General features: G+C 52.0%; 1 protein-coding gene across 1 annotated transcript in view; it reads left to right on the top strand.

The window, feature by feature from the left end:
• Positions 1–1,410: 1,410 nt before the first annotated feature.
• Positions 1,411–27,261, top strand: part of LOC140419835 (protein phosphatase 1 regulatory subunit 3E-like) — a 61,663-nt gene continuing 35,812 nt past the window's right edge. Inside the window, exon 1 of the mRNA XM_072503870.1 lies at positions 1,411–2,749. Coding sequence (XP_072359971.1) covers positions 2,294–2,749 — 456 coding nt within the window. The 5' untranslated portion in view covers positions 1,411–2,293. The remainder of the gene's footprint in view (positions 2,750–27,261) is intronic.

Genomic DNA, 27,261 nt, shown 5'->3' with positions numbered 1-27,261 from the left:
CTGGTTCTCTAATGTCCCCCTTCAAGGAAGGGGCTGCTATTCTTAACCCTGATCTGGCCTACATCTGACGATAAACCGCTCCCCCAGTCTCCCCCCCCCCCCCCCCCCCAAACCTGTACACATATACACAGCAATGTAGGTGACTCTTAACTGCCCCTCTGAAATGGCCAAGCAAGCCTCACTTAATTCATGGGCCAGTGACGGATGGGCAACATGCTGGGGTCCCGCCAGCAAGAATTGGAGAGAAGAGAAGGGTTTGTGTAGCCATGGCTTCCCAGGGCCACTATTTGTCCCCTCAATCCACATCACTGAAAACAAAATGGTCACCGTGCGGTTTGTGGCATTTTGATGCGTGCAGGGGAAAAGTGTGAGTCTCTATGAGTGCGCGTGTCTGTATCTGCGAGCGCATGCAGCTGTGTGTGTGTGTGAGGGGGTCTGTGTGCGAGAAGGGGTGTGTGTATGTGTGAGGGGGTTGTCTGAGTGAGGACGTGTGTGTGAGTTCATGCGCTTGTGTGTATGTGTGTGAGTGCTAGTCCGTGTGTGAGTGCACACGAGTGTGAGTGTGTCTGTGAGTGCACGTGCTTTTGTGTGTGAGTGCACATGCTTGTCAGAGTGCACGCACTTTGTGTGCGTGTGAGCGCACATGCTTGTGTGTGAGTGCACACGCTTGTGTGTGAGCACTTGTGTGTGGGTGTGCGCACTTTGTGTGTGTGAGCACACATGCTTGTGTGTGAGTGCAAGTGCTTGTGTGTGTGCACATGCTTGTCTGAGTGCACACTGAGCGCACACGCTTGTGTGTGAGTGCACATGCGTGTGTGAGTGCACACGCGTGCGTGAGTGCACACGCTTGTGTGTGTGAGTGCACACGCTTGTGTGTGAGTGCACACGCTTGTGTGTGTGAGTGCGCACGCTTGTGTGTGTGTGAGCGCACACGCTTGTGTGTGTGTGGGTGCACACGCTTGTGTGAGTGCACACGTGTGTGAATGAGTGAGAGTCTGTGTGAGTGCACGTACTTGTGTGTGAGTTTACACATGAGTGTGCAAGTGTGTGTGTCTGTCGTGTTCCATCACCCCCCTCTCCGGGCTGAATCACTTCCCCTTCAGTCACTGGCACTGAACAGTGCTGCCTGTGCAGGTGAAGGCAGGTGTACTGCCCGTTGCGCTCGGCCCCTGCGTGACCTCTACCATGTCCTCGGATCATCCTAGCAGCTACGTCTAAATGTTTGTGTGTGTGTGCGTGTGGGAGAGAAACAGACTGGTGCATTTCCTCCCACTTTGGGATCTGTTTAAGCCGATCGTTGGGGATGATGTAATGTGCAATGGCCCATTCACAATCCCTACATCAAAGATTGATGGATCCCTTGGGGCAGACTGTGTTTCAGGTGAAGTCCTGCTATCTGATGTACGTCCGGCTGCATTTTCCAGCTGCTGAAACAGCAGCCACTTATAGGCCAGAGATTCTGTGGCAGAGAGAGAGAGAGTGTGGGGGAGACAGTACGAAAGAGAGAGAGGGAGAGACGGAGAGGAGCGACAGAGAGACGGCGAGGCAGGGGGACAGAGCGAGAGGTATAGGCAGAGACTGAGTTTGGGAGACACAGGCAGAGGAAGTGAGAGGCAGAAAGAGAGAGAGAGAAACACCGTAAGACATCAGAGTGATCGAGAGAGAGAGAGGGAGGGAGAAAGACAGAGTGTGATTTGAGTGGAAGATGCAGAGATTGAGAAACTGACAGTAGGGTAGAAAGGCGGGGAAAGAAAGAGACAGGAGAGAGAGGCAGACAGTGTGAGAGAGAGTGAAAGAGATAGAGGGAGAGAGAGAGAGTAAGATAGAGAGGGAGGGAGGGAGCCATACAGACAGTCCGAGGGAGAGCGAGAGAGACAGACGGACACACAACAGAGCAAGATAGAGAGGAAGGGAGACTCAGACGGAGAGAGGGAGAGAGTCAGATAGAGGGAGACAGAGAAAGACAAACAGTCTGACAGAGTGAGTGAGAGAGGGACAGAGAGAGGGGAGGAAGAGAGAGGGAGAGAGAGAGGGAGACAAACACAGAGAGCAAGATAGAGGGAGGAAGAAAGAGAGCCAGACAGACAGAGTAGAGAGACAGAGATTGAGAGAGGGAGGGAGAGAGACAGATAGACGGAGCGAACAAGATAGAAGTGTTGCACATCCAATATGAGGACATAGATTGGGAGAAAAAAGGTGGTTGACACAGAGAGCAATTGAAGCCCCCCCCTGCCTGCCTACCCGTGTCCCCTCCCGTCCCGCAACCCCACAGCTCAGGGATTCCTCGATAGCGATGTCCCGTGCTCCCCCGCCGCGGTTCGACATCCCCCGCAACCTTAGCTACATCTCCGGCCTCTACGAGAAGGCTTACTATGCCTCGCAGCGGCCCAGCCCCGGGTGGGGCGAGGAAGAGGGGGGGGAGGATGCGGAGGAGGCCGAAGCAGCGGGGTCCCGAGACCGGGGGAGGCTGGCTGCGGCCTGGCCTTGGGCGGCTGGTGGTGGCAGCAGCAGTATCAGCAGCAGGCGGCGGAGGGCCCGCTCGCTGCCCGCCAGGGCCGAGTCCCGCCGGAGCCGGAGCCCCGACACCCGCAAGAGGGTGCGCTTCGCCGACTCGCTGGGCCTGGAGCTGGCTGCCGTCAAGCGCTTCAGCCAGTGGGAGGCGCCCCGGGTGCCCATTCACGTGCAGGCCCAGCTGCAGCGCGATGCCATCCGCCATTTTGGAGCCCAACGCGACAGCCTGGCGTTCAAGGTAGGTGGGTGGGTGCATGTCGGGGGATGGGGTTGGGAAACAGGCATCTAAGGTGTGTGGTTGACAGGAAAACTTGAGCCCCCTCTCGCCCTCTCATCCTTTCCCAGGAGAGGTGGCGAATTGTCTATTCAGGGTAACTCTCCCGAACTAGGCCTCAGGGCGCGGCCTAGCCTACCTCTCTGGGCCCCTATCCAAACATGAAGCCTTGTGGCAGCAAACCCCCCCCGCCCCCCTCCCCCACACACACCTCAAGTAGGCTCAAAGTGCAAGCGTTTTTGGGGGGGGGCACAGTAAGATCCCACAAACAGCCAACAGTGATGAATGGTCACTTGATCATCCGTCGTTCACTCTTAGGCTGAACGCACGGCTGCCAAAGCTTGAGCTCCCACTGCCACTTAACGTTCTCTAATACTGCACCCCCCCCACCCCAGAAGGGGGTCCCGCCATTGAGCGCCGTCGGCCGATCGGATTGGCCCACAGCTCTCCCAACTCGGCCCAGGCCCAGCGCTGCAGTGGGAAAGCAGCGGTACTGCGGGCGTTCTGCCTGCGGTGAGGCGAGTGCCGTGGGAGGGAGGCAACGCCCTGGAAGGGGTGGGGAGATGTGGGGGGAGGACGGTGAGGGGGGGGTGAGGGACGATCATGGTGGCGGGGGTTGGGGTTTCACGGGGGGTCACAAAGATCCAATGTCCCGGGGTAGGGGACCCCCAACTCTGAAAGGGCCTTCAGACTGAGACACCTAGCCGAGATGGGGAAAATGACGAAATGTCACTCGCACACCCTCTCCGTACGCACACCCATCAGCCTAGAAACGGAGGCTGGGCGGGATAAGGCCCTGAAGTGGCCAATTAAGGGCGTTAGTGGGTGAATGGGTAGTCGAGCCCCTGCTCGCCCAAGCATGAAAATGCATCTGGCTTTGGGCATGCGGATTCCTGGGCGGTGGGAATCCTGTCCATTGAATTTCACACTGCCCCGCCCCAGTCGCAGAACCCTGGGCAAGGGTGGGGTTGCAGGGGAGAGCGTGGCATTTTGCACCGAGTTAACGTTGAGTTGAAGGATGAAGTAACAGCCCAGGAAGAGGGGAAAACCCACGTGCGTTCCGCCCAATCCCGGCCTTTCCCCAACCCTGCTTCGCCGCCCTCCAGTCAAGGCACCAGAGACAGGGCTGGGTGCCCAGCCAACGTGCAGGCCCTTTGTACCGGGCTCCGGAATGGCGGACGTTGGCGCGCCACAACCAGGCCCGGGCGTGGACGGGCATCTACGCCCCTCTCTCAGGTTCCAGAAGACGCCCACTCCAAACAGCGCAGGGCCCCCCCCATCCCTGAGTACTGGCACGCAGGTAATGGGCGCTCGACAATCCGCGAACGGGCACCCAGCTAACAAGCGGCGGGAAAAGAAAAACGTGTCTGGGTTCCAGCACCCACCAGATCACCGTGCTTAGAAATGCCGCTGGCTAGCCGGTGAAAGGGATTGAGGTTTGGAGGGATGGGGAGGGTGAGCAGGTGGAAATGCCAGGGAGCTGAACGCAGCAGCGACACAGCGATTCTCCATCCAGCAGCCTCTCGTTCCCAAGACTGAGGGTGACCAGTCCCACTCCATGGATCAGAGCTCATAATCCAGGCTGACACTGAAAACCCCTTTGAGACATCCTGCGGTTATGGGAGGACTTATCATAAGTGTGTTTGCTTCATTGATAAATGTGCTGTCCCTGGCCTGGGAGTGTTTGATGGAGACAGTGTAGAGGGAGCTTTACTCTGTATCTAACCCCGTGCTGTACCTGTCCTGGGAGTGTTTGATGGGGACAGTGTAGAGGGAGCTTTACTCTGTAACTAACCCCGTGCTGTACCTGTCCTGGGAGTGTTTGATGGGGACAGTGTAGAGGGAGCTTTACTCTGTATCTAACCCCGTGCTGTACCTGTCCTGGGAGTGTTTGATGGGGACAGTGTAGAGGGAGCTTTACTCTGTATCTAAACCCGTGCTGTACCTGTCCTGGGAGTGTTTGATGGGGACAGTGTAGAGGGAGCTTTACTCTGTATCTAACCCCGTGCTGTACCTGTCCTGGGAGTGTTTGATGGGGACAGTGTAGAGGGAGCTTTACTCTGTATCTAACCCCGTGCTGTACCTGTCCTGGGAGTATTTGATGGGGACAGTGTAGAGGGAGCTTTACTCTGTATCTAACCCCGTGCTGTACCTGTCCTGGGAGTGTTTGATGGGGACAGTGTAGAGGGAGCTTTACTCTGTATCTAACCCCGTGTGTACCTGTCCTGGGAGTGTTTGATGGGGACAGTGTAGAGGGAGCTTTACTCTGTATCTAACCCCGTGTGTACCTGTCCTGGGAGTGTTTGATGGGGACAGTGTAGAGGGAGCTTTACTCTGTATCTAACCCCGTGCTGTACCTGTCCTGGGAGTGTTTGATGGGGACAGTGTAGAGGGAGCTTTACTCTGTATCTAACCCCGTGTGTACCTGTCCTGGGAGTGTTTGATGGGGACAGTGTAGAGGGAGCTTTACTCTGTATGTAACTCCGTGCTGTACCTGTCCTGGGAGTGTGTGATGGGGACAGTGTAGAGGGAGCGTTACTCTGTATCTAACCCCGTGCAGTACCTGTCCTGGGAGTGTTTGATGGGGACAGTGTAGAGGGAGCTTTACTCTGTATCTAACCCCGTGCTGTACCTGTCCTGGGAGTGTTTGAAGGGGACAGTGTGGAGGGAACTTTACTCTGTATGTAACCCCATGCTGTACCTGTCCTGGGAGTGTTTGATGGGGACAGTGTGGAGGGAGCTTTACTCTGTATCTAACCCCGTGCTGTACCTGTGCTGGGTGTGTTTGATGGGGACAGTGTAGAGGGAGCTTTACTCTGTATCCAACCCCGTGCTGTACCTGTCCTGGAAGTGTTTGTTGGGGACAGTGTAGAGGGAGCTTTACTCTGTATCCAACCCCGTGCTGTACCTGTCCTGGGAGTGTTTGATGGGGACAGTGTAGAGGGAGCTTTACTCTGTATCTAACCCCGTGCTGTACCTGTCCTGGGAGTGTTTGATGGGGACAGTGTAGAGGGAGCTTTACTCTGTATCCAACCCCGTGCTGTACCTGTCCTGGGAGTGTTTGATGGGGACGGTTGTTGCTCTTTTTAGCCTTAGTTTTATTACCTCTGATTATGTCACCTTTGCTCACGAGTCGCCAGGTATCTTTCTGATACCGCCACGTGGTTCAAGCTCGAGTTATGATTAATAAGTCAGCACACCGCTTAGTATGATTGAAATCCACGGTCATTTATTATATACAACAAGTAATGCTTACACAATAATCCTACTATCTATATAGAAACCTATCTCTACTGGCCAATACTTAACTTTAGGAAGGGCCCACCAGGTCAGGGAAACGAATGGCTTATCAAATCGGATCTGGCCCGCGGGATTCAAAAAGGCTGATACAGGTCGATGGCTAGGTGTCTCTATCGGGTAGCGATCGCTGGAGTCAGATTTACTGTTTCTGGTCGATGTTCTTGCGAAGGTCTCGAGCAGGTGAAGAAGGGAGAGAGAGAGAGATCTGAACTTGGCCCCTCACTTTATAGGGCCCAGGGGCTTCCCGCCTCTTGGGGCGGCCCTTGACCCTGAGTCCCAAGTGATTGGACTTGTTCCCAATCACTGGGTTCGATATGCTCCAATGATGGGGCGATTCCTCGATCGGGGGGGTGGTCGTTCACCTGTCTTTGTTTCGGCCACTGCAGGCGCCGACAGGTCTGGCCCGGCATTCAATTGCTAATATGTTGCAATTGTTCCCGGGGATAGCCGATTAAACTGCAGATGTCTGGGTTGATGTGCTGCTAATAGTTTTGAGTATCGATCTGGGCCGACTTCCCCAGAGCCGAATACGCTATTCTGTCTGCAGCTGTCCGTTTGTGTCCTGTTGCCTGCTTTTCCCATCAGCCTTTTCGGTTAGCCGTTTTAAATCGGGTTTTGGCCAAATTAATAGGGAATCAGCCATTTTAGGTGGCTACAGTCCCTCCTTGTGATCCTAACGCGAAGCGTGAAGGATCACATAAATTTTGTCCTTTCCGTTCCCTGACCGGGGGGGGGGGCACCTCCTACATGGCCACTACTCTGACCCTAGCTATGCACATTCTTGAGGGTGCTATGTCAGGCAGGGGCATGTATCTACAAAATAAAAACTTGGAACCTCTAATTTTACTTAAATACACTCATCAAGCATTGCATCATCCTATCTCTCTAAAACATACAACAACAATCATAACATTCCATATATCCTTTCCTGGCTTGGCAGTCAAGTTCAGGATCATACATTTTTTTTTCATGAAAGTTTTGTACATCTTTTTATTTACAGGGAAACGCAAGTGCTTGTTCTTTATTTTTGTATTATAGGTCGCGGGGGTCTGGGGTCTGGTCATACCCGAACATAGGGGATTGGATCCGATAGACCGGGTTTCGAGCGCGGTACGCTCGCCTTCTCCACTTGTGGAGGCGCATGGTCTGTACTGCACAGCAGAGTATGGCCAATGCCAACAGTGCCTCAATGATGTACGACAGGGAGTACCAAGTTATGAACTTGGCACACCAGGATAATGCAGCGTGGCTGGTGACTGGGCCCTCGGTACTGCGGGGCAGTGAAACATTAACGGCAGGGGGGTTTGAAGTAATGGGGTCCGCGTTCCCGCGCAACCAAATGTCCAGTATAAAAATCTTGATCACGATGAAAGAAGTCCTCATGGCTGTCCTCTTTCTTTTCTTTCTTTGTGTTCTCTGTTTTCCCCGGTCCTGGAGCTTTAGGAGTTCTGTAAAACAAGCATAGTGTCTGTAACTACCTTGGTTTAATATCCGGTATGTTAGTGTGTCTGTCCTACTTGGGGCCAATTAAACCCTTATAAATTGGTCACTATATGTGACTCCCTCATTTTTTTTTCTCAAAACAAATGTTTGGACACGGCACACTTCCCAATGGTGGACCATGCCTAAATAAATAAAACTGTTTTTGAAAGGAAAAGGTCGAATGAGGTGCGTGTGGGCCGCGACGGGTAAGATTTGGTTGGAGTCCCCGGGTAGGACGGCTACCAATACCGTATGTCCCCTACCCGAGCGTTTTTGACCAACGGGGGGTCCCCAGGCAGGGCGGGTCTCACGCCGTCTCTCCACTGCCTGAGCAACCGACAAGAACGGGCAAAAATGTAGTCATCATGGTGGGGTTGCTGCTGTGATTCTAACCTCAAATCAGAAGAGCAACTACGATCGGGCATCTGATACCCGAACAAGTATCAGCTGAAAAGCTAGTTCCTCTGAACAAGCGTCTGGTCTGTTGACCAGGTATCTGCAGATAAGTTGGTACCGCTGAACAAGCGTCTGGCCGCGGTGGGTGTCCGTTGGAAAGAGCTAAAAAGTTCAGGTGAATGGGTGTGTGGCGGTGAGAAAATTCTCCCGTTGGACAAACAACAGTTAAACAAACATACAAACAACGGAAAACATCCTGCAGGTTCCATCAGGAAGGACAACACTTTTCACCAAGTGTCTCCTTTAAACATCATGTGGGCACTTCAGTTCTCTGTTGCGAACAGGGTCGCAAAGGGGTTGGCGGATTGGGGGTCTGAATCGGGGTTGTCCCCTTCTCCCAGGTGCCAAACTCTGGAGTGAATCAGGGCTGAAAGGGCTGCGTGGTATGAGTTGGGGTTGCTCTCGTCGTTGCGGACGAGTCTGTAGGAGTTGTCGCAGTGCCAATGGCGTTCGTCCAGTTGTGTGGGGATAAAGTCGGGGTCGTCCGTGTGGTTCGGTGGTCGGTGGTGTGGTTTGTTTAAGAAAGTGATGAGGAAGGGGTCACTGGAGTCGAACTCGGAGTTGCTGGGTGTGGGACCAGGATAGTAGGGAGGCGTGCTGTGGCTGTCGTCAGAGTCACAGTCGCTGTCTCTGCTGCTGCAGGCTGTGGGCGTTCCGGGGCGGAGTGTAAAGTTTGTGGGTGGAGTCGGGGGCGAGTCCGTGTCTGGGCTGGACGTGGAGGGGGTTGGTGTGGTCACGGTGGCTGTGGGCGGGGTGTGGTCTGCTGCGTCAAGCATGATGTGGTGGGTGTGGTTTGACTGTGCTCCATAAGCCTTTAGCTGGTTTATGTGAAACCACGCAGTCTTACCATTTGGGTATTTGATTTTGTATACCGATGGGCTTACTTTATCCGTAATGGAGTACGGACCCGAGTATTTCGGAGACAGAAATGTGCTGGGGTTATACACAGACAACATCACTTGTTGTCCTATATTATACTCCGTAGCATGTACTGCCTTTTAGTACCCAGTTTAACAGCGGCTGCTAACTGAGCCGTTTTTACATTCGCAAGTAATTGTTCAACGGCTTTCTCGTGGGTGAGGGCCGTAACTTCAGGGCTGGTCAGGTCTAAACCCAACAAGTACTCTGTCCCTTTCATGGGGCGTCCGGTCATGAGGGTGTGTGGGGTGTAACCTGTGGAGGTGGAAACAGTGTTACGCAAAAACATCAGCGCAAAGGGGAGGACTGAGTCCCAAGTGGTGTTGTTCTGCTGGACCATTTTTCTGAGGATTGTTTTTAGGGTCTCATTCATGCGCTCCACTATACCACTCGACTGAGGGTGGTGCACAATGTGAAATTTTTTGGGTTATGCCAAATATCGTGAGGACGTTCTGCATGACCCGTCCCGTAAAGTGAGAACCTTGGTCCGATTCAATACTGCGGGGGAGTCCCCATCTTGTGAAGATGTGGTGGGTTAGGATTTTGGCTGTGGTTTTCGCGGTGTTGGTGCGGGCGGGAAATGCTTCCACCCACTTTGTAAAAGTGTCTATGACCACCAGAACATATTTATAGCCATTCCTGCAAGGGGGCAATGGACCTATAAAATCTATCTGGAGGTTAGTCCAGGGGCCGTTAACGGGTCGGGTGTGGCTGAGATGTGCCTTTTTGGCATATCTATCGGGGTTGTTCTGAGCGCAGATGAGGCAATTCTCAATGTAATGGGATACATCCTCTTTGAGATTAGGCCACCAACAAAGCTGTTTGAGGTGGGCTGCGGTGGGTTCAATTCCCTGGTGTCCATGACCATCATGGAATAAACAGATCATTTGATTCCTATCCTGCTCAGGAACTACATAAAGGGTGTCCTTTAGCACCACACCGTCATGTGTGGTTATTGTATTTCTGTACCTCTCGTATGAGGCTGGAAACTTCCCTTTCACGATTTCAGTGAGAGCGCTATCCTGCTTCTGGGCCTCTACTAGATCTTTGATCCTAGTCTGCGCGACCTGAACTGCACTCACTGGCGCACTCACTGGGGCGCTCTTGGGGGGCTTCCAAAAGTACCCATGTCTGGAACCTGCCTTAGCCAGTGCGTCGGCTTTTACATTTCCAGGGGAGAAGGAACGATGGTGGCTGTGGACTTTTATGGTGCCAAATGTCCTGTTCTTGGCCTTTTCCAGAATATGGCGGAGTAATGGGGCTGAGGGGAGGGGTCTCCCATCCGCGGAAACAAATCCTCTCGTTTCCTAGAGGGGCAGAAATTCAGTGAGGCTGTTGCGCACGTATAGACTGTCTGAATATATGTCTGCTGGGCTGGGGAAGGAATCTGGGTGCTGTACAATGTAGGCGATGGCCGCAAGCGCTGCTGCCTGCGCGCCTAAGTGTCCGGGTAATTTTAATATGATTTCCTCGAGGGCGCGTCCCTGCGCGTCCTCCACATAAATCCCACAACCTGTTATGCGTTGCCCATCCAGGACTGTGGAAGATCCATCCACATAGATCCTAATGGGATCACACGTGTCCGGGTGAGGGGGCTCTGAGATGGAGCGGCTAGTTTTCTGGGGGGTGTTTTAGCTATAAAGGGACCTGTATTATGGTGGGGCGAGATGATTTCACACTCATGGGGGGTTCCGGGGTACTGTAGATTGTCCGCTAAGTATGTGTGAGTCTTTGTCCGTTTGACTGTGATGTCCCGTCCTTGTAAGCGAAGGGTCCACCTAGCAGCGCGGATTTGGCTGACGGTACCGTCTTTAAGTCGTCCGTCCAGTAAAAGTTGGGTGGGGGTGTGCTCGGTCAAAATGGTGATAGGGTTCAGTCCGGTAATGTAGGAAAAGTACTGGACTGCCCAGAAAACTGCGAGCAGGTGCCTCTCACAGGCTGAGAATCCCTGCTCCACAGCATCTAAAGGTCGGGAAGCATAAGCCACGGGTCTTAACTGGTTGTGCCGTTCCTGCAGGAGCACGGCTGGAAGGGTGCGGTCTGTGGTCGCTACCTCTATGGCGAAAGGGGAAAGCAGGTCGGGAACTTGTAGTGCGGGGGCAGCTATGAGTGCCTGTTTTAATGATTCCACAGCATCCGTATGCTGCGGAAGCCATTCCCAGGGGGCTCCTTTCTTTAGGAGGTCTGAGAGGGGTGCTGCCTTGCTGGCGAAACCGTCAATGTGGTTTCGGCAGTAGCCAACCAGTCCTAAAAACGATCGGAGGGCTGAAACGTGTTGGGGAAGGGGCAATTTAGCGATCGAGTCAATTCTTTTGTGCTTGATCTCGCGTTTTCCGTGTGTGATAATCGTACCCAAATATACCACTTTCTCTTCCAATATCTGGGCCTTTTTGGGGTTTACTTTACAGCCAATGGAATGTAGTAATTCCAGGAGTTCGGACAGAAGCCCAATGTGCTCTTCCTTCGTGTCTGTCTGCAGTAGTAGATCGTCTACATACTGTACCAGACATTCGGGGCGAGAAAGTTTTGCTAGTCCATTTGCCAGCTGTCGGTGGAAAATGGAGGGGGAGTTGTGGAAGCCTTGTGGCAGGCATGTCCACGTGTACTGCTGCGCTCTGAAAGTGAAGGCAAATTTGTACTGGCACGCCTTTGCCAATGGAATGGACCAGAATCCATTACTGACGTCCAAAACCGTGAAATATCGGGCATGGAGTCCCTGTTTGAGCATGGTCTCGGGACTTGTTGCAACGGTGGGGGCTGCTGCGGGGGTGACTTTATTGAGCTCCCGATAATCTATGGTCAAGCGCCATGATCCGTCTGGTTTCCTTACTGGCCAAATCGGGGCATTATTAGTTGAGGCTACCGATCTTAGGATGCCCTGCTCTAATAAGCTCTCTATAACCTTTAGGATTTCTCCCTCTGCTTCTAGGGGAAATCCGTACTGTTTTTGGGGTCTAGGGTCCGGTCCTGTTATTTGTACGGAACTGGCCATCCGTCCACAGTCGTGCTTGTGGGTCGCGAATGCTGCTCTGTTCTTTTGCAGGACTGCCCTAACCTGTCGGTCTGTGCTGAGTGTGGTGGGGTTGAACCAAAACTCGCCTACTGCGCTAATTTTGTTCTTATAATCCCCGATATTGAGCGTTGCGGGCGCTCTAGCGGATTTCACCATCTTCCAGACACACAGGTTGACTGGATCAAAAGAGAGGTGGTGAGAATTCATGAAGTCGATCCCCAAAATGTGCTCTGCTGTTGGGGGCAGGTCGACTAACACTACGGGGTGTTTTGTATTAATGGTTCCGATCTGGATGGGTACAGGGGTTGTGATATGTCCCTGTTGTGAGTGGCCTGTGAAGCCGCTGAGAGTGATAGTGGCTGTGGTGGGCCACATGTCCTTACCAAGGGTGGAGGAATTTAAGGTTGTGCGGGACCCTCCTGTGTCCCAGAGAAGCTCGATCGGCTGTCCCCTAACCTTTGCTGCGACTACGGGTCGTCCTGACCTATCCCACAGGGTATCGCAGACCCAGCTGGGGGAGCCTGTACACCGTCAGTCTGTTCCGGTCAAGTCTGTCTGATCAGACTGGGCGCTAACGCTATGTATGGGTTCTGTTTTTTTCTTATTGATAGTGCCTGTCTGTTGGGCTCTCTGTGGCTTTTTAGGGCCATTGCATTCTTTGGCAAAATGTCCCAATTGTCCGCAATTGTAGCATTCTTGTGGTTTTGCTGGGGGGCTGCTCTTTCCCTCGTTTACCCAGGTGGGGTTGTGGAGAGTGGTTCTTACTGCCTGCACGTCTGCGGTGGCTTGGTTTTCCTCAGGGGTTCTAGCTGCAGGTTTACTGTGAGCCGCTTGTTCCCAAACGCGGGACAATCTTTTGACCACCCACTTGTCATTATGAGCCTCCTCAGAGGGGTCATAATTACTACAGGCATTCTGTCCTGCTTCCATGGCATAGGAGATAAGGGTGCGGGTCCACTTGGCCATATTGTCTGCGGACAAATGGGCACAATCTACGTTTCCGAAAACGTCTTCAAAGTGAATCCACAAGCGTCCTGCGAACGCTGTGGGGTGTTCAGACTTTTTCTGTCTGCATTTATTACCGTCTACGGGGTCGCCCCGGTTGTACCCGATCGCATCCAGGATCGCGGTATGCATTTCTGCAAGGGTGCCTCCTCCTACGTTCTGTGGGTCGGGAAGGGCTGCTGCGACCGATGTGTCTAAGCTGAGGACCGTGAGCTTTACCTGCTCTTTCTCATCCAGGCCGTACATGGTCGCCTGGTGTTTGACGGTGGCAAAGAAATGGTGTGGGTCTGAAGCGGGGAGGAACGGTGTGATTTTAGCACACGCGTCCCGTAATTGGGTCACTGTGAGGGGGGTGGAATATAAGACCTCCGCCTCGTCTGCTGTGGCGGTGCGGTGGGTGGTTACAGGGTTCATGGGAGCCTGTATTACCTGCTGTGTGGGGGGTGGGGGTGCTCTCCTCCTTTGGGGCTTTCCCTGCACACATGTTCCCTGAACATATCTATGCGCTGTCTCTTGCAGTTCTTCCCAATCAGGGCCGTCTTCCTGTTCTAAACTTTCCCCAAAGATGTCTTGGAATCCCTTTTGGACAGAAAGCAGTGATTGCAGGTCTGCAATTTGCTTTCAGCACTTCGCATGGTCTAAGGTACTCTGCCTTTGTTCCATGGTTGCAGCGTGGAGCGCTCTCAAGGCTGCCTTGAGATCACTACATTGCTTCTGTAGCGTCTCCACCTGCTTCTCCGTGTCTTTCTTAACCAAGACGGCACGCTGCTTGTCCTGATAAGCCTTCTCATACTGGGATTGAAAACTGCTTAAATGCGCCAGACAAGACTGGTGACCCCGTTTGGCATCAGCCACCTCTTCGTCCTTGGCTTCTAACTGCCTTTTCAATTCCAGGTTCTCTTTTTCCATCTCGCATACATCGATTTTACTCATACGATGTATGCCTTCTATTTATTTTCGGAGCGTCCTGACAACCTCCTCTGTGCCTCGCAATTGTGCCATGCAGGACACGATTGCCATCGGCTTGCGTGCTTTCGCTAAGCTTTTCTTATGGATTTCACTCATGTTCTCCCACCAAGTATGCCCTATACTTCCAGGACCTGAGTCGCCGTTATTACAGAAACCGCTCCACACGGGCCATCCTTTGCCCTGCAGAAATTTGCGAATTTCCACATCCCAAATGGGACACTGTCCCACTTTAACGCTGCTGATCGGTGCGACCGCAATTTCTTCGGGGTTCATGAGGCGTTGCATTGCCTGCATGGCCATCTCTCTTATCTGCTCGCTACGTTCAAATTTGGAACAGGGGGCTAAGGTGGTGTCTTAGATGCGGGTACGGCTTGCGCTAATTTCCGAAAATACAGACAGCCGACAGTTTTGACGCAACAAAAATCTATCAGTTTTACCTTATAACCCTGTTAATTACGCGTGCATACACACACTTCCGAATTGTGAATTATTAACCAGAACCGCTTGAACACTTGTGGTTTTTTTTTAATGTTCCGATTGGATTCTATTCAAATTTCTGGGGTTCTCCCAGAGTGGTTTTCCACTTCTATGTCGGGTCCTGGCGGAGTCGCCAATTATGTTGCTCTTTTTAGCCTTAGTTTTATTACCTCTGATTATGTCACCTTTGCTCACGAGTCGCCAGGTATCTTTCTGATACCGCCACGTGGTTCAAGCTCGAGTTATGATTAATAAGTCAGCACACCGCTTAGTAAGATTGAAATCAACGGTCATTTATTATATACAACAAGTAATGCTTACACAATAATGCTACTCTCTATATAGAAACCTATCATTACTGGCCAATACTTAACTTTAGGAAGGGCCCACCAGGTCAGGCAAATGAATGGCTTATCAAATCGGATCTGGCCCGCGGGATTCAAAAAGGCTGATACGGGTCGATGGCTAGGAGTCTTTATCGGGTAGCGATCGCTGGAGTCAGACTTACTGTTTCTGGTCGATGTTCTTGCGAAGGTCTCGAGCAGGTGAAGAAGGGAGAGAGAGAGAGATCTGAACTTGGCCCCTCACTTAATAGGGAATCAGCCATTTTAGGTGGCTACACAGTGTAGAGGGAGCTTTACCCTGTATCTAACCCCGTGCTGTACCTGTCCTGGGAGTGTTTGATGGGGACAGTGTAGAGGGAGCTTTACTCTGTATCTAACCCCGTGCTGTACCTGTCCTGGGAGTGTTTCATGGGGTCAGTGTAGAGGGAGCTTCACTCTGTATCTAACCCTGTGCTGTACCTGTCCTGGGAGTGTTTGATGGGGACAGTGTAGATGGAGCTTTACTCTGTATCTAACCCCGTGCTGTACCTGTCCTGGGAGTGTTTGATGGGGACAGTGTAGAGGGAGCTTTACTCTGTATCTAACCCTGTGCTGTACCTGTCCTGGGAGTGTTTGATGGGGACAGTGTAGAGGGAGCTTTACTCTGTATCTAACGCCGTGCTGTACCTGTCCTGGGAGTGTTTGATGGGGACAGTGAAGAGGGAGCTTTACTCTGTATCTAACCCCGTGCTGTACCTGTCCTGGGATTGTTTGATGGGGACAGTGTAGAGGGAGCTTTACTCTGTATCTAACCCCGTGCTGTACCTGTCCTGGGAGTGTTTGATGGGGACAGTGTAGATGGAGCTTTACTCTGTATCTAACCCCGTGCTGTACCTGTCCTGGGAGTGTTTGATGGGGACAGTGTAGAGGGAGCTTTACTCTGTATCTAACCCTGTGCTGTACCTGTCCTGGGAGTGTTTGATGGGGACAGTGTAGATGGAGCTTTACTCTGTATCTAACCCTGTGCTGTACCTGTCCTGGGAGTGTTTGATGGGGACAGTGTAGAGGGAGCTTTACTCTGTATCTAACGCCGTGCTGTACCTGTCCTGGGAGTGTTTGATGGGGACAGTGTCGAGGGAGCTTTACTCTGTATCTAACCCCATGCTGTACCTGTCCTGGGAGTGTTTGATGGGGACAGTGTCGAGGGAGCTTTACCCTGTATCTAACCCCGTGCTGTACCTGTCCTGGGAGTGTTTGATGGGTACAGTGTAGAGGGAGCTTTACTCTGTATCTAACCCCGTGCTGTACCTGTCCTGGGAGTGTTTGATGGGGACAGTGTCGAGGGAGCTTTACTCTGTATCTAACGCCATGCTGTACCTGTCCTGGGAGTGTTTGATGGGGACAGTGTAGAGGGAGCTTTACCCTGTATCTAACCCCGTGCTCTACCTGTCCTGGGAGTGTTTGATGGGGACAGTGAAGAGGGAGCTTTACTCTGTATCTAACCCCATGCTGTACCTGTCCTGGGAGTGTTTGATGGGGACAGTGTAGAGGGAGCTTTACTATGTATCTAACCCTGTGTAGGAACTGCATATGTTCAGTTCCAATGTGCATACTTTATACAAAAAGTAGATGTATGGGGCGAAGTTCTCCCCCAACGGCGGGATGTCCGCCGACTTGCGCCAAAGCCGGCGCCAATCAGACGGGCATCGCGCCGGCCCAAAGGTGCGGAAGGCTCCGCATCTTTGGCGGCCTAGCCCCAACATTGAGGGGCTAGGCCGACGCCGGAGGGATTTCCGCCCCGCCAGCTGGCGGAAATGGCGTTTGTTTCCCCGCCAGCTGGCGCGGAAATGCGGCGCATGCGTGGGAGCGTCAGCGGCCGCTGTCAGTTTCCTGCGCATGCGCAGTGGGGAGTGTCTCTTCCGCCTCCGCCATGGTGGAGGCCGTAGCGGAGGCGGAAGGGAAAGAGTGCCCCCACGGCACAGGCCCGCCCGCGGATCGATGGGCCCCGATCGCGGGCCAGGACACCGTGAGGGCACCCCCCGGGATCAGATCGCCCCGCGCCTCCCCCCCCCCCCCCCCCCCCCCAGGACCCCGGAGCCCGCCCACGCCACCTGGACCCGCCGGTAAATACCAGGTTTGATTTACGTCGGCGGGACAGGCAATTCCTGGGCGGGACTTCGGCCCATCCGGGCCGGAGAATCCAGCTGGGCGTACCGCCAACCGGCGCGGCCCGATTCCCGCCCCCGCCCAATCTCTGGTACCGGAGACTTCGGCGGGGGAGGGGGCGGGATTCACGGCGGCCAACGGCCATTCTCCGACCCGGCGGGGGGTCGGAGAATGACGCCCATGATATTCATTCATGTGATATGCCCGTCGCTTGTTGGGTATTTATTACTCAATCCTTAACAGGTTACAACACATGAACACCACGGGAAAGATACTTCCCAGCAACCAACGATATAGCCTCTACTTCTTTTTTACCCTTTTCACCCTCTTTCCCCCCCCCCCCTCCTGCGACGAACAGCTCCTCAAATACGGTCACAAACATCCCCCACCTTTTCTCAAACCCCTCTACAGAGCCCCTGAACTCATACTTTATCTTCTCCAACCGCAGGAAGTCGTACAGGTCACCCAACCAAGCCGCTACCCCCGGTGGCGATGCCGACCGCCACTCCAGTAAAATTCGCCGCCGTGCAATCAGAGAGGCGAAGGCCACGACATCGGCTTTCCTCCTCTCCATGAGCTCCGGCTTCTCTGAAACCCCAAATATCGCCACCAAAGGGTCGGGGTCCACTCCCTCCTCCAGTATCCTGGCTAAGACCGCGAACACTCCCGCCCAGGATCTTCCCAATTTTACACAACCCCAAAACATGTGCACGTGATTCGCTGGTCCCCGCCCACACCTCTCACACTCATCTGCTACCTCCTGAAAGAACCCACCCATTCTCGCCCGAGTCATGTGCACCCACCACCTTAAACTGTATCAGGCTCATCCTTGCACAAGAGGAGGTCCCGTTTGCCCTTTGCAGTGCCTCACTCCATACTACCCAATTGATCTCCAGTCCCAACTCCCCTTCCCATTTCTCCTTGATCTTCACCACCAGCTCGGCTCCCTGCTCCCCCAGCCACTTATACATATCCCCAATTCTTCCCTCTCCTTCCACATCCAGAAAGAGCAGTCACTCCAGCTGGTTGTCCAGACAACCTAGGGAACCCCCTCCAGACCTTTTGTGCAAAGTCCCTAACCTGCAGATACCTGAACTCACTCCCCCTCGGCAGCTCTACCCTCTCTCTTAGCTCCTCCAGACTGGCGAACCCTTCCTCCAAACACAGATCCCTCACCTTGACCAGCCCCACCTCCCTCCACCTCCTGTATACACTATCCACCCCTCCAGGCTCAAACCCATGATTCTCGCACAGCGGCGTTAACACCGACATCCCTTCCACCCTAAAATGCCTCTTCAACTGATTCCATATCTTCACCGTGGACTGCACCACCGGGCTCCCTGAATACCTACTCAGAGCCATTGGCAACGCTGCCGTCACCACAGCCCTCAAAGTAGACGCCTTACAAGGTTCCTCCTCCACCCTAACTCACTCTACCCCTTCTCCTTCCCTCCACCGCCGCACCTTGTCTACATTCACCGTCCAATAATAATGAAGCAGGTTCGGCAACACCAACGCCCCCCCCCCCCAGCTGCCTCTGTAGCAGGGTCCCCCCCCCCACCCTCGGCACCTTCCCCGCCCACACAAAGTCCGAAATGATCGTGGCCAATTTTCGTTAAAAAAAAGGCATTTGATATAAAGATCGGGAGAGCCTGAAAGATAAACAAGATCCTCGGCAGAATATTCATTTTCACCACTTGGACCCTCCCCGCCAACGTCAAGTGCAGTGCATCCCACCTCTTAACATCCTCCCTGGCTTCCTCCACCAGGTTCGTTAAGTTCCACTTATGGAGCCCCGTCCATTCCTTCACTACCCGAATCTCAAAATACCTAAACCTATCCCTCGCTCCCGTAGATGGCATCCCCACAAAATTAGCCCGCTGTCCCAGCTCATTCACCGGGAAAACCTCACTTTTCCCTACATTCAGTTTACACCCCTAGCACCCTCCAAACCTCCCCAGCAGGCCCATAATCCTTCCCATACTCTCCAGCGGATCCGAAACATACAGCAAGAGGTCATCGGCAGAGAGCGACACCCAATGATCCCTGTGTCCCCTCATAATCCCCCACCACTCCACCGGCCCTCTAAGAGCCATCGCCAACGCCTCTGTGGCCGGGGCAAACAGCAACGGCGACAGCTGGCACCCCAGCCTAAGCCAAACTTCACAAACTCATATTATACGTCCTCACACTTGCCCTTGGAGCCACATACAGCAACTGCACCCATGCCACAAATCACGGCCCAAATCTAAACCTTGCAGAAACCTTGAACAAGTACCACCACTGCACCCGATCAAATGCCTTCTCCGCGTCCATGGATACCACCACCTCAGTTATTACCCGCGAGCTGCCTGCCCTTCACGACACCTGTTTGATCCTCTGCAACCACCCACGGGACACACTCCTCCATCCTCCCCGCCAACAACTTAGCCAATACTTTCACATCCGTGTTCAATAGTGATATGGGCCTACACGACCCACAGTCCACCGGGTCCTTCCCTTTTTCCGGGATCAGTCTAATTACTGCCTGTGTCATCGTCTCCGATAACACCCCTTCGCCAGCGCTTCATTAAACGCCCCCAACAGATGAGGTGCCAGGTCCGTCGCAAATTCCTTATGAAATTACGCCGGGTACCCATGCGGCCCTGGGGCCTTCCCTGACTTCATACCCCTGATAATACACAGCACCTCTCTCAGCCCCAGCGGCTCCTCCAACGCCTGCCTCTTTGCTTCCTTCACCTGGGGAAACTCCAGCTCGTCCAGAAATCGCCCCATATCCCCCTCCTAAAGTCACAGGTAGTACTCCCGAAACTCTTTATCTTCCCAGGCTCCAACACCACATGCCCAGCCACAGTCCATGTCTTCAATATTTTCCTGGACGCGGCCTGCCTCCGCAGCCGGTGCGCCAGCATGCGGCTCACCTTCTCCCGATACTCATATTTCACCCCTTCTGCCTTACGTAATTTCCCTACTGCCCTCCCCGTTGTCAACCTGTCAAACTGCCCCTGCCACGTTTCCTCCTCGCCAATCCCTCCGCGGTGGGCACCCTCGAATACTCCCTATCCACCTCCACTACTTATTACTCAATCCTGTGTAGCGCCTCGTTCTGCTCCACTCTCACCGCCAGGCCCACGAGCTTGTCCTCGTTCTGACTGACTCTTTTCTGTACCTCCTGGATCTTAGCTTTGTGGACCTTCTGGGTGATCCCGAGTCCTTCAATTACCGAAAGCATAGGCGCCAACATCTCCTTGCGCATCTCCTCGCGCTGCTCCTCGAAGCAGCGCTTGATGAACTCCTGCAGCTCCCCTTTGTCCCTGGCCGCCGCCATTTTGTTTTCTTTCCCTCGCTTCTCCCATTGCTCCAGTGCCGCTCCTTTGGCCGTTACACTTCTGCGACCAACCCCTCCATGGCCGCCACCGGAAGCCTCGTCCCTGCTTCTTCAATGGCCTTGGTAGATCTTTTCACAGTTGTTCCCTCTGCTGCTAGAATTCACCTTTGATAGAGTCAAGTCAGATTGCAGCTTTAAGCTTGCCCTTCCCCCGCCTGCATGCTGGAAGAGGCCTTTGTCTATTCCTGCAGCTCAAGCCAAATCCTTTACTGTTTCTGCCGGGTCTGGTAGCCAAAAGACATAACATTCCTGGGGGACACTGTCAGGGGAATGCCGCAGTCTTCTTGCCAAACAAATGCCGTGGGGGCCCTGTAAAAGAGCCCAAAAGTCCGATCCAAGCGGGAGCTACCAAATATGCGACCTAGCTCTGCATCGCCGCACCCGGAAGTCCTTATTACTCAATCCTAATTGCCGCTTGCGAATGTGGGGGTGAGCTTTCATCTTGAACCGCTACTGTCCATCAAAATGTGAAACAATCTCCTCCTGTCTGATATAAACCCCACAGTCACTGACACCAATCTCCTGTTGGATATAAACCCCACAGTCACTGACACCAATCTCCTGTCTGATATAAACCCCACAGTCACTGACACCAATCTCCTGTCTGATATAAACCCCACAGTCACTGACACCAATCTCCTGTTGGATATAAACCCCACAGTCACTGACACCAATCTCCTGTCTGATATAAACCCCAGTCACTGACACCAATCTCCTGTCTGATATAAACCCCACAGTCACTGACACCAATCTCCTGTCTGATATAAACCCCACAGTCACTGACACCAATCTCCTGTCTGATATAAACCCCACAGTCACTGACACCAATCTCCTGTCTGATATAAACCCCACAGTCACTGACACCAATCTCCTGTTGGATATAAACCCCACAGTCACTGACACCAATCTCCTGTCTGATATAAACCCCAGTCACTGACACCAATCTCCTGTCTGATATAAACCCCACAGTCACTGACACCAATCTCCTGTCTGATATAAACCCCACAGTCACTGACACCAATCTCCTGTCTGATATAAACCCCACAGTCACTGACACCAATCTCCTGTCTGATATAAACCCCACAGTCACTGACACCAATCTGCTGTCTGATATAAACCCCACAGTCACTGACACCAATCTCCTGTCTGATATGAACCCCACAGTCACTGACACCAATCTCCTGTCTGATATAAACCCCACTGTCACTGACACCAATCTCCTGTCTGATATAAACCCCACAGTCACTGACACCAATCTCCTGTCTGATATAAACCCCACAGTCACTGACACCAATCTCCTGTCTGATATGAACCCCACAGTCACTGACACCAATCTCCTGTCTGATATAAACCCCACAGTCACTGACACCAATCTCCTGTCTGATATAAACCCCACAGTCACTGAGACCAATCTCCTGTCTGATATAAACCCCACAGTCACTGACACCAATCTCCTGTCTGATATAAACCCCACAGTCACTGACACCAATCTCCTGTCTGATATAAACCCCACAGTCACTGACACCAATCTCCTGTCTGATATAAACCCCACAGTCACTGTCACCAATCTCCTGTCTGATATAAACCCCACAGTCACTGACACCAATCTCCTGTCTGATATAAACCCCACAGTCACTGACACCAATCTCCTGTCTGATATAAACCCCACAGTCACTGACACCAATCTCCTGTCTGATATAAACCCCACAGTCACTGACACCAATCTCCTGTCTGATATAAACCCCACAGTCACTGACACCAATCTCCTGTCTGATATAAACCCCACAGTCACTGACACCAATCTCCTGTCTGATATAAACCCCACAGTCACTGTCACCAATCTCCTGTCTGATATAAACCCCACAGTCACTGACACCAATCTCCTGTCTGATATAAACCCCACAGTCACTGACACCAATCTCCTGTCTGATATAAACCCCACAGTCACTGACACCAATCTCCTGTCTGATATAAACCCCACAGTCACTGTCACCAATCTCCTGTCTGATATAAACCCCACTGTCACTGACACCAATCTCCTGTCTGATATAAACCCCACAGTCACTGTCACCAATCTCCTGTCTGATATAAACCCCACAGTCACTGACACCAATCTCCTGTCTGATATAAACCCCACAGTCACTGACACCAATCTCCTGTCTGATATAAACCCCACAGTCACTGACACCAATCTCCTGTCTGATATAAACCCCACAGTCACTGACACCAATCTCCTGTCTGATATAAACCCCACAGTCACTGACACCAATCTCCTGTCTGATATAAACCCCACAGTCACTGACACCAATCTCCTGTCTGATATAAACCCCACAGTCACTGACACCAATCTCCTGTCTGATATAAACCCCACAGTCACTGTCACCAATCTCCTGTTGGATATAAACCCCACAGTCACTGACACCAATCTCCTGTCTGATATAAACCCCACAGTCACTGACACCAATCTCCTGTCTGATATAAACCCCACAGTCACTGTCACCAATCTCCTGTCTGATATAAACCCCACAGTCACTGACACCAATCTCCTGTCTGATATAAACCCCACAGTCACTGACACCAATCTCCTGTCGGATATAAACCCCACAGTCACTGTCACCAATCTCCTGTCGGATATAAACCCCACAGTCACTGACACCAATCTCCTGTCTGATATAAACCCCACAGTCACTGACACCAATCTCCTGTCTGATATAAACCCCACAGTCACTGACACCAATCTCCTGTCTGATATAAACCCCACAGTCACTGACACCAATCTCCTGTCTGATATAAACCCCACAGTCACTGACACCAATCTCCTGTCTGATATAAACCCCACAGTCACTGACACCAATCTCCTGTCTGATATAAACCCCACAGTCACTGACACCAATCTCCTGTCTGATATAAACCCCACAGTCACTGACACCAATCTCCTGTCTGATATAAACCCCACAGTCACTGACACCAATCTCCTGTCTGATATAAACCCCACAGTCACTGACACCAATCTCCTGTCTGATATAAACCCCACAGTCACTGACACCAATCTCCTGTCTGATATAAACCCCACAGTCACTGACACCAATCTCCTGTCTGATATAAACCCCACAGTCACTGACACCAATCTCCTGTCTGATATAAACCCCACAGTCACTGACACCAATCTCCTGTCTGATATAAACCCCACAGTCACTGTCACCAATCTCCTGTCTGATATAAACCCCACAGTCACTGACACCAATCTCCTGTCTGATATAAACCCCACAGTCACTGACACCAATCTCCTGTCGGATATAAACCCCACAGTCACTGACACCAATCTCCTGTCTGATATAAACCCCACAGTCACTGACACCAATCTCCTGTCTGATATAAACCCCACAGTCACTGTCACCAATCTCCTGTCTGATATAAACCCCACAGTCACTGACACCAATCTCCTGTCTGATATGAACCCCACAGTCACTGACACCAATCTCCTGTCTGATATAAACCCCACAGTCACTGACACCAATCTCCTGTCTGATATAAACCCCACAGTCACTGACACCAATCTCCTGTCTGATATAAACCCCACAGTCACTGACACCAATCTCCTGTCTGATATGAACCCCACAGTCACTGACACCAATCTCCTGTCTGATATAAACCCCACAGTCACTGACACCAATCTCCTGTCTGATATAAACCCCACAGTCACTGAGACCAATCTCCTGTCTGATATAAACCCCACAGTCACTGACACCAATCTCCTGTCTGATATAAACCCCACAGTCACTGACACCAATCTCCTGTCTGATATAAACCCCACAGTCACTGACACCAATCTCCTGTCTGATATAAACCCCACAGTCACTGTCACCAATCTCCTGTCTGATATAAACCCCACAGTCACTGTCACCAATCTCCTGTCTGATATAAACCCCACAGTCACTGACACCAATCTCCTGTCGGATATAAACCCCACAGTCACTGACACCAATCTCCTGTCTGATATAAACCCCACAGTCACTGACACCAATCTCCTGTCTGATATAAACCCCACAGTCACTGACACCAATCTCCTGTCTGATATAAACCCCACAGTCACTGACACCAATCTCCTGTCTGATATAAACCCCACAGTCACTGACACCAATCTCCTGTCTGATATAAACCCCACAGTCACTGTCACCAATCTCCTCCTGTCTGATATAAACCCCACAGTCACTGACACCAATCTCCTGTCTGATATAAACCCCACAGTCACTGACACCAATCTCCTGTCTGATATAAACCCCACAGTCACTGTCACCAATCTCCTGTCTGATATAAACCCCACAGTCACTGACACCAATCTCCTGTCTGATATAAACCCCACAGTCACTGACACCAATCTCCTGTCTGATATAAACCCCACAGTCACTGACACCAATCTCCTGTCTGATATAAACCCCACAGTCACTGACACCAATCTCCTGTCTGATATAAACCCCACAGACACTGACACCAATCTCCTGTCTGATATAAACCCCACAGTCACTGACACCAATCTCCTGTCTGATATAAACCCCACAGTCACTGACACCAATCTCCTGTCTGATATAAACCCCACAGTCACTGACACCAATCTCCTGTCTGATATAAACCCCACAGTCACTGACACCAATCTCCTGTCTGATATAAACCCCACAGTCACTGACACCAATCTCCTGTCTGATATAAACCCCACAGTCACTGACACCAATCTCCTGTCTGATATAAACCCCACAGTCACTGACACCAATCTCCTGTCTGATATAAACCCCACAGTCACTGACACCAATCTCCTGTCTGATATAAACCCCACAGTCACTGACACCAATCTCCTGTCTGATATAAACCCCACAGTCATTGACACCAATCTCCTGTCTGATATAAACCCCACAGTCACTGACACCAATCTCCTCCTGTCTGATATAAACCCCACAGTCACTGACACCAATCTCCTGTCTGATATAAACCCCACAGTCACTGACACCAATCTCCTGTCTGATATAAACCCCACAGTCACTGACACCAATCTCCTGTCTGATATAAACCCCACAGTCACTGACACCAATCTCCTGTCTGATATAAACCCCACAGTCACTGACACCAATCTCCTGTCTGATATAAACCCCACAGTCACTGACACCAATCTCCTGTCTGATATAAACCCCACAGTCACTGACACCAATCTCCTGTCTGATATAAACCCCACAGTCACTGACACCAATCTCCTGTCTGATATAAACCCCACAGTCACTGACACCAATCTCCTGTCTGATATAAACCCCACTGTCACTGACACCAATCTCCTGTCTGATATAAACCCCACTGTCACTGACACCAATCTCCTGTCTGATATAAACCCCACAGTCACTGACACCAATCTCCTGTCTGATATAAACCCCACAGTCACTGACACCAATCTCCTCCTGTCTGATATAAACCCCACTGTCACTGACACCAATCTCCTCCTGTCCAATATAAACTGTGTGTGACTTGCAGGGGAATTTACAGATGGTGTTATTCCGCATGTGCCTGCCGCCCCTTGTCCCTCTAGATCGTAGTGGGGGTCGTGGGTTTGGAAGATGTTGGAGAAGGTAGACTTGGTTGAAACATGGACAAAGGAGCTGAATGCCGGAGGTGAGGCGAGAGTGACTGCCCTTGACATTGAGGCAGCCTGTGATCGAATATAACATCAAGGAGCCCTAGTTCAACTGGAGTCAATGGGAATCAGGGGGATAACTCTCCACCGGTTGCTGTCATACCTGGCACAAAGGAAGATGATTGTGGTATTGGAAGTCAAGGACATCACTGCAGGTGTTCCTCAGGGTAGTGTCCTAGGCCCAACCATCTTCAGCTGCTTCAGCAACCTTCCGTCCATCGTAAGGTCAGAAGTGGGGACCTTGACTAAGTTCATCACCGTTTGCAATTCGTCATGACCCTGTTGCGGTCAAGCTAGCGTACGCACCATTCAATACTTTCAATAATTCAGATATGTTTTTTTCTCCTGAGGAAACATTTAGGAAGACTCCCGTGTTGAGAAAACCTGCCGCGTAAAGCAACAAAACGTTTAACCTGGGACTCGGTCCTGAGTCCGGGACGTCCGTCACAATGTCAAGTCTCGCAAATCTCTGACAGTGAGAGAGAGAGACGCGTTGCCGAAACTCTTCACCTTGCACGCATCAGGGCCCACGCAAGAATCCCAAATTTCAGAGTTATGCCACTGGTGAAATAGGTGCTGATTGGCTGGAAGGTTGATTCTTGTCGGAGTATTGCCACGGTGATATGCAGCTGTAGGCTCCCCAAGCTCCTGGGCCATTCACACGCGGCGCACGGCCGGAACAGGTTCACTTTATTTGCAGAGAATGAATCCCCATGCGTGTGAACACCTATCGCTTGGAACAATTATAAATGAGGCCTGGGGATATGGGACTGGCCTAGAGAAGGTAATGGCTAGTCGACACGGGAGGGGGGCAGGTAGCCCCCTAGTGAGGCTGATCACGTGGAACGTGAGAGGCCTGAACGGACCGATAAAAAGGGCCAGAGTGCTCGCGCATTTGAAAGGACTAAGGGCAGACGTGGTTATGCTCCAAGAGACGCACCTAAAGGTGGCGGACCAAGTTAGGCTAAGGAAAGGATGGGTGGGACAGGTGTTCCACTCAGGACTGGACGCAAAGAATAGAGGGGTGGCCATTTTGGTGGGGAAACAGGTCGCATTTGAAGCAAAGAACATCGTAGCAGATAGCGGAGGTAGATATGTAATGGTGAGTGGCAGGCTGGAGGGAATGGAGGTCGTGTTGGTTAACGTGTATGCCCCAAACTGGGACGATGCGGGATTTATGAGACGGATGCTGGGGCGTATACCGGACCTGGAGGTAGGAAACTTGATTTTAGGAGGGGACTTTACTACGGTGCTGGACCCGGGGCTAGATAGATCCAGCTCAAGGACCGGAAGAAGGCCGGCAGC

This window comes from Scyliorhinus torazame, chromosome 5 (assembly GCF_047496885.1).
Source record: "Scyliorhinus torazame isolate Kashiwa2021f chromosome 5, sScyTor2.1, whole genome shotgun sequence".
Classification (NCBI taxonomy): domain Eukaryota; kingdom Metazoa; phylum Chordata; class Chondrichthyes; order Carcharhiniformes; family Scyliorhinidae; genus Scyliorhinus; species Scyliorhinus torazame.
This window is presented reverse-complemented; position numbering and strand designations above follow the sequence as displayed.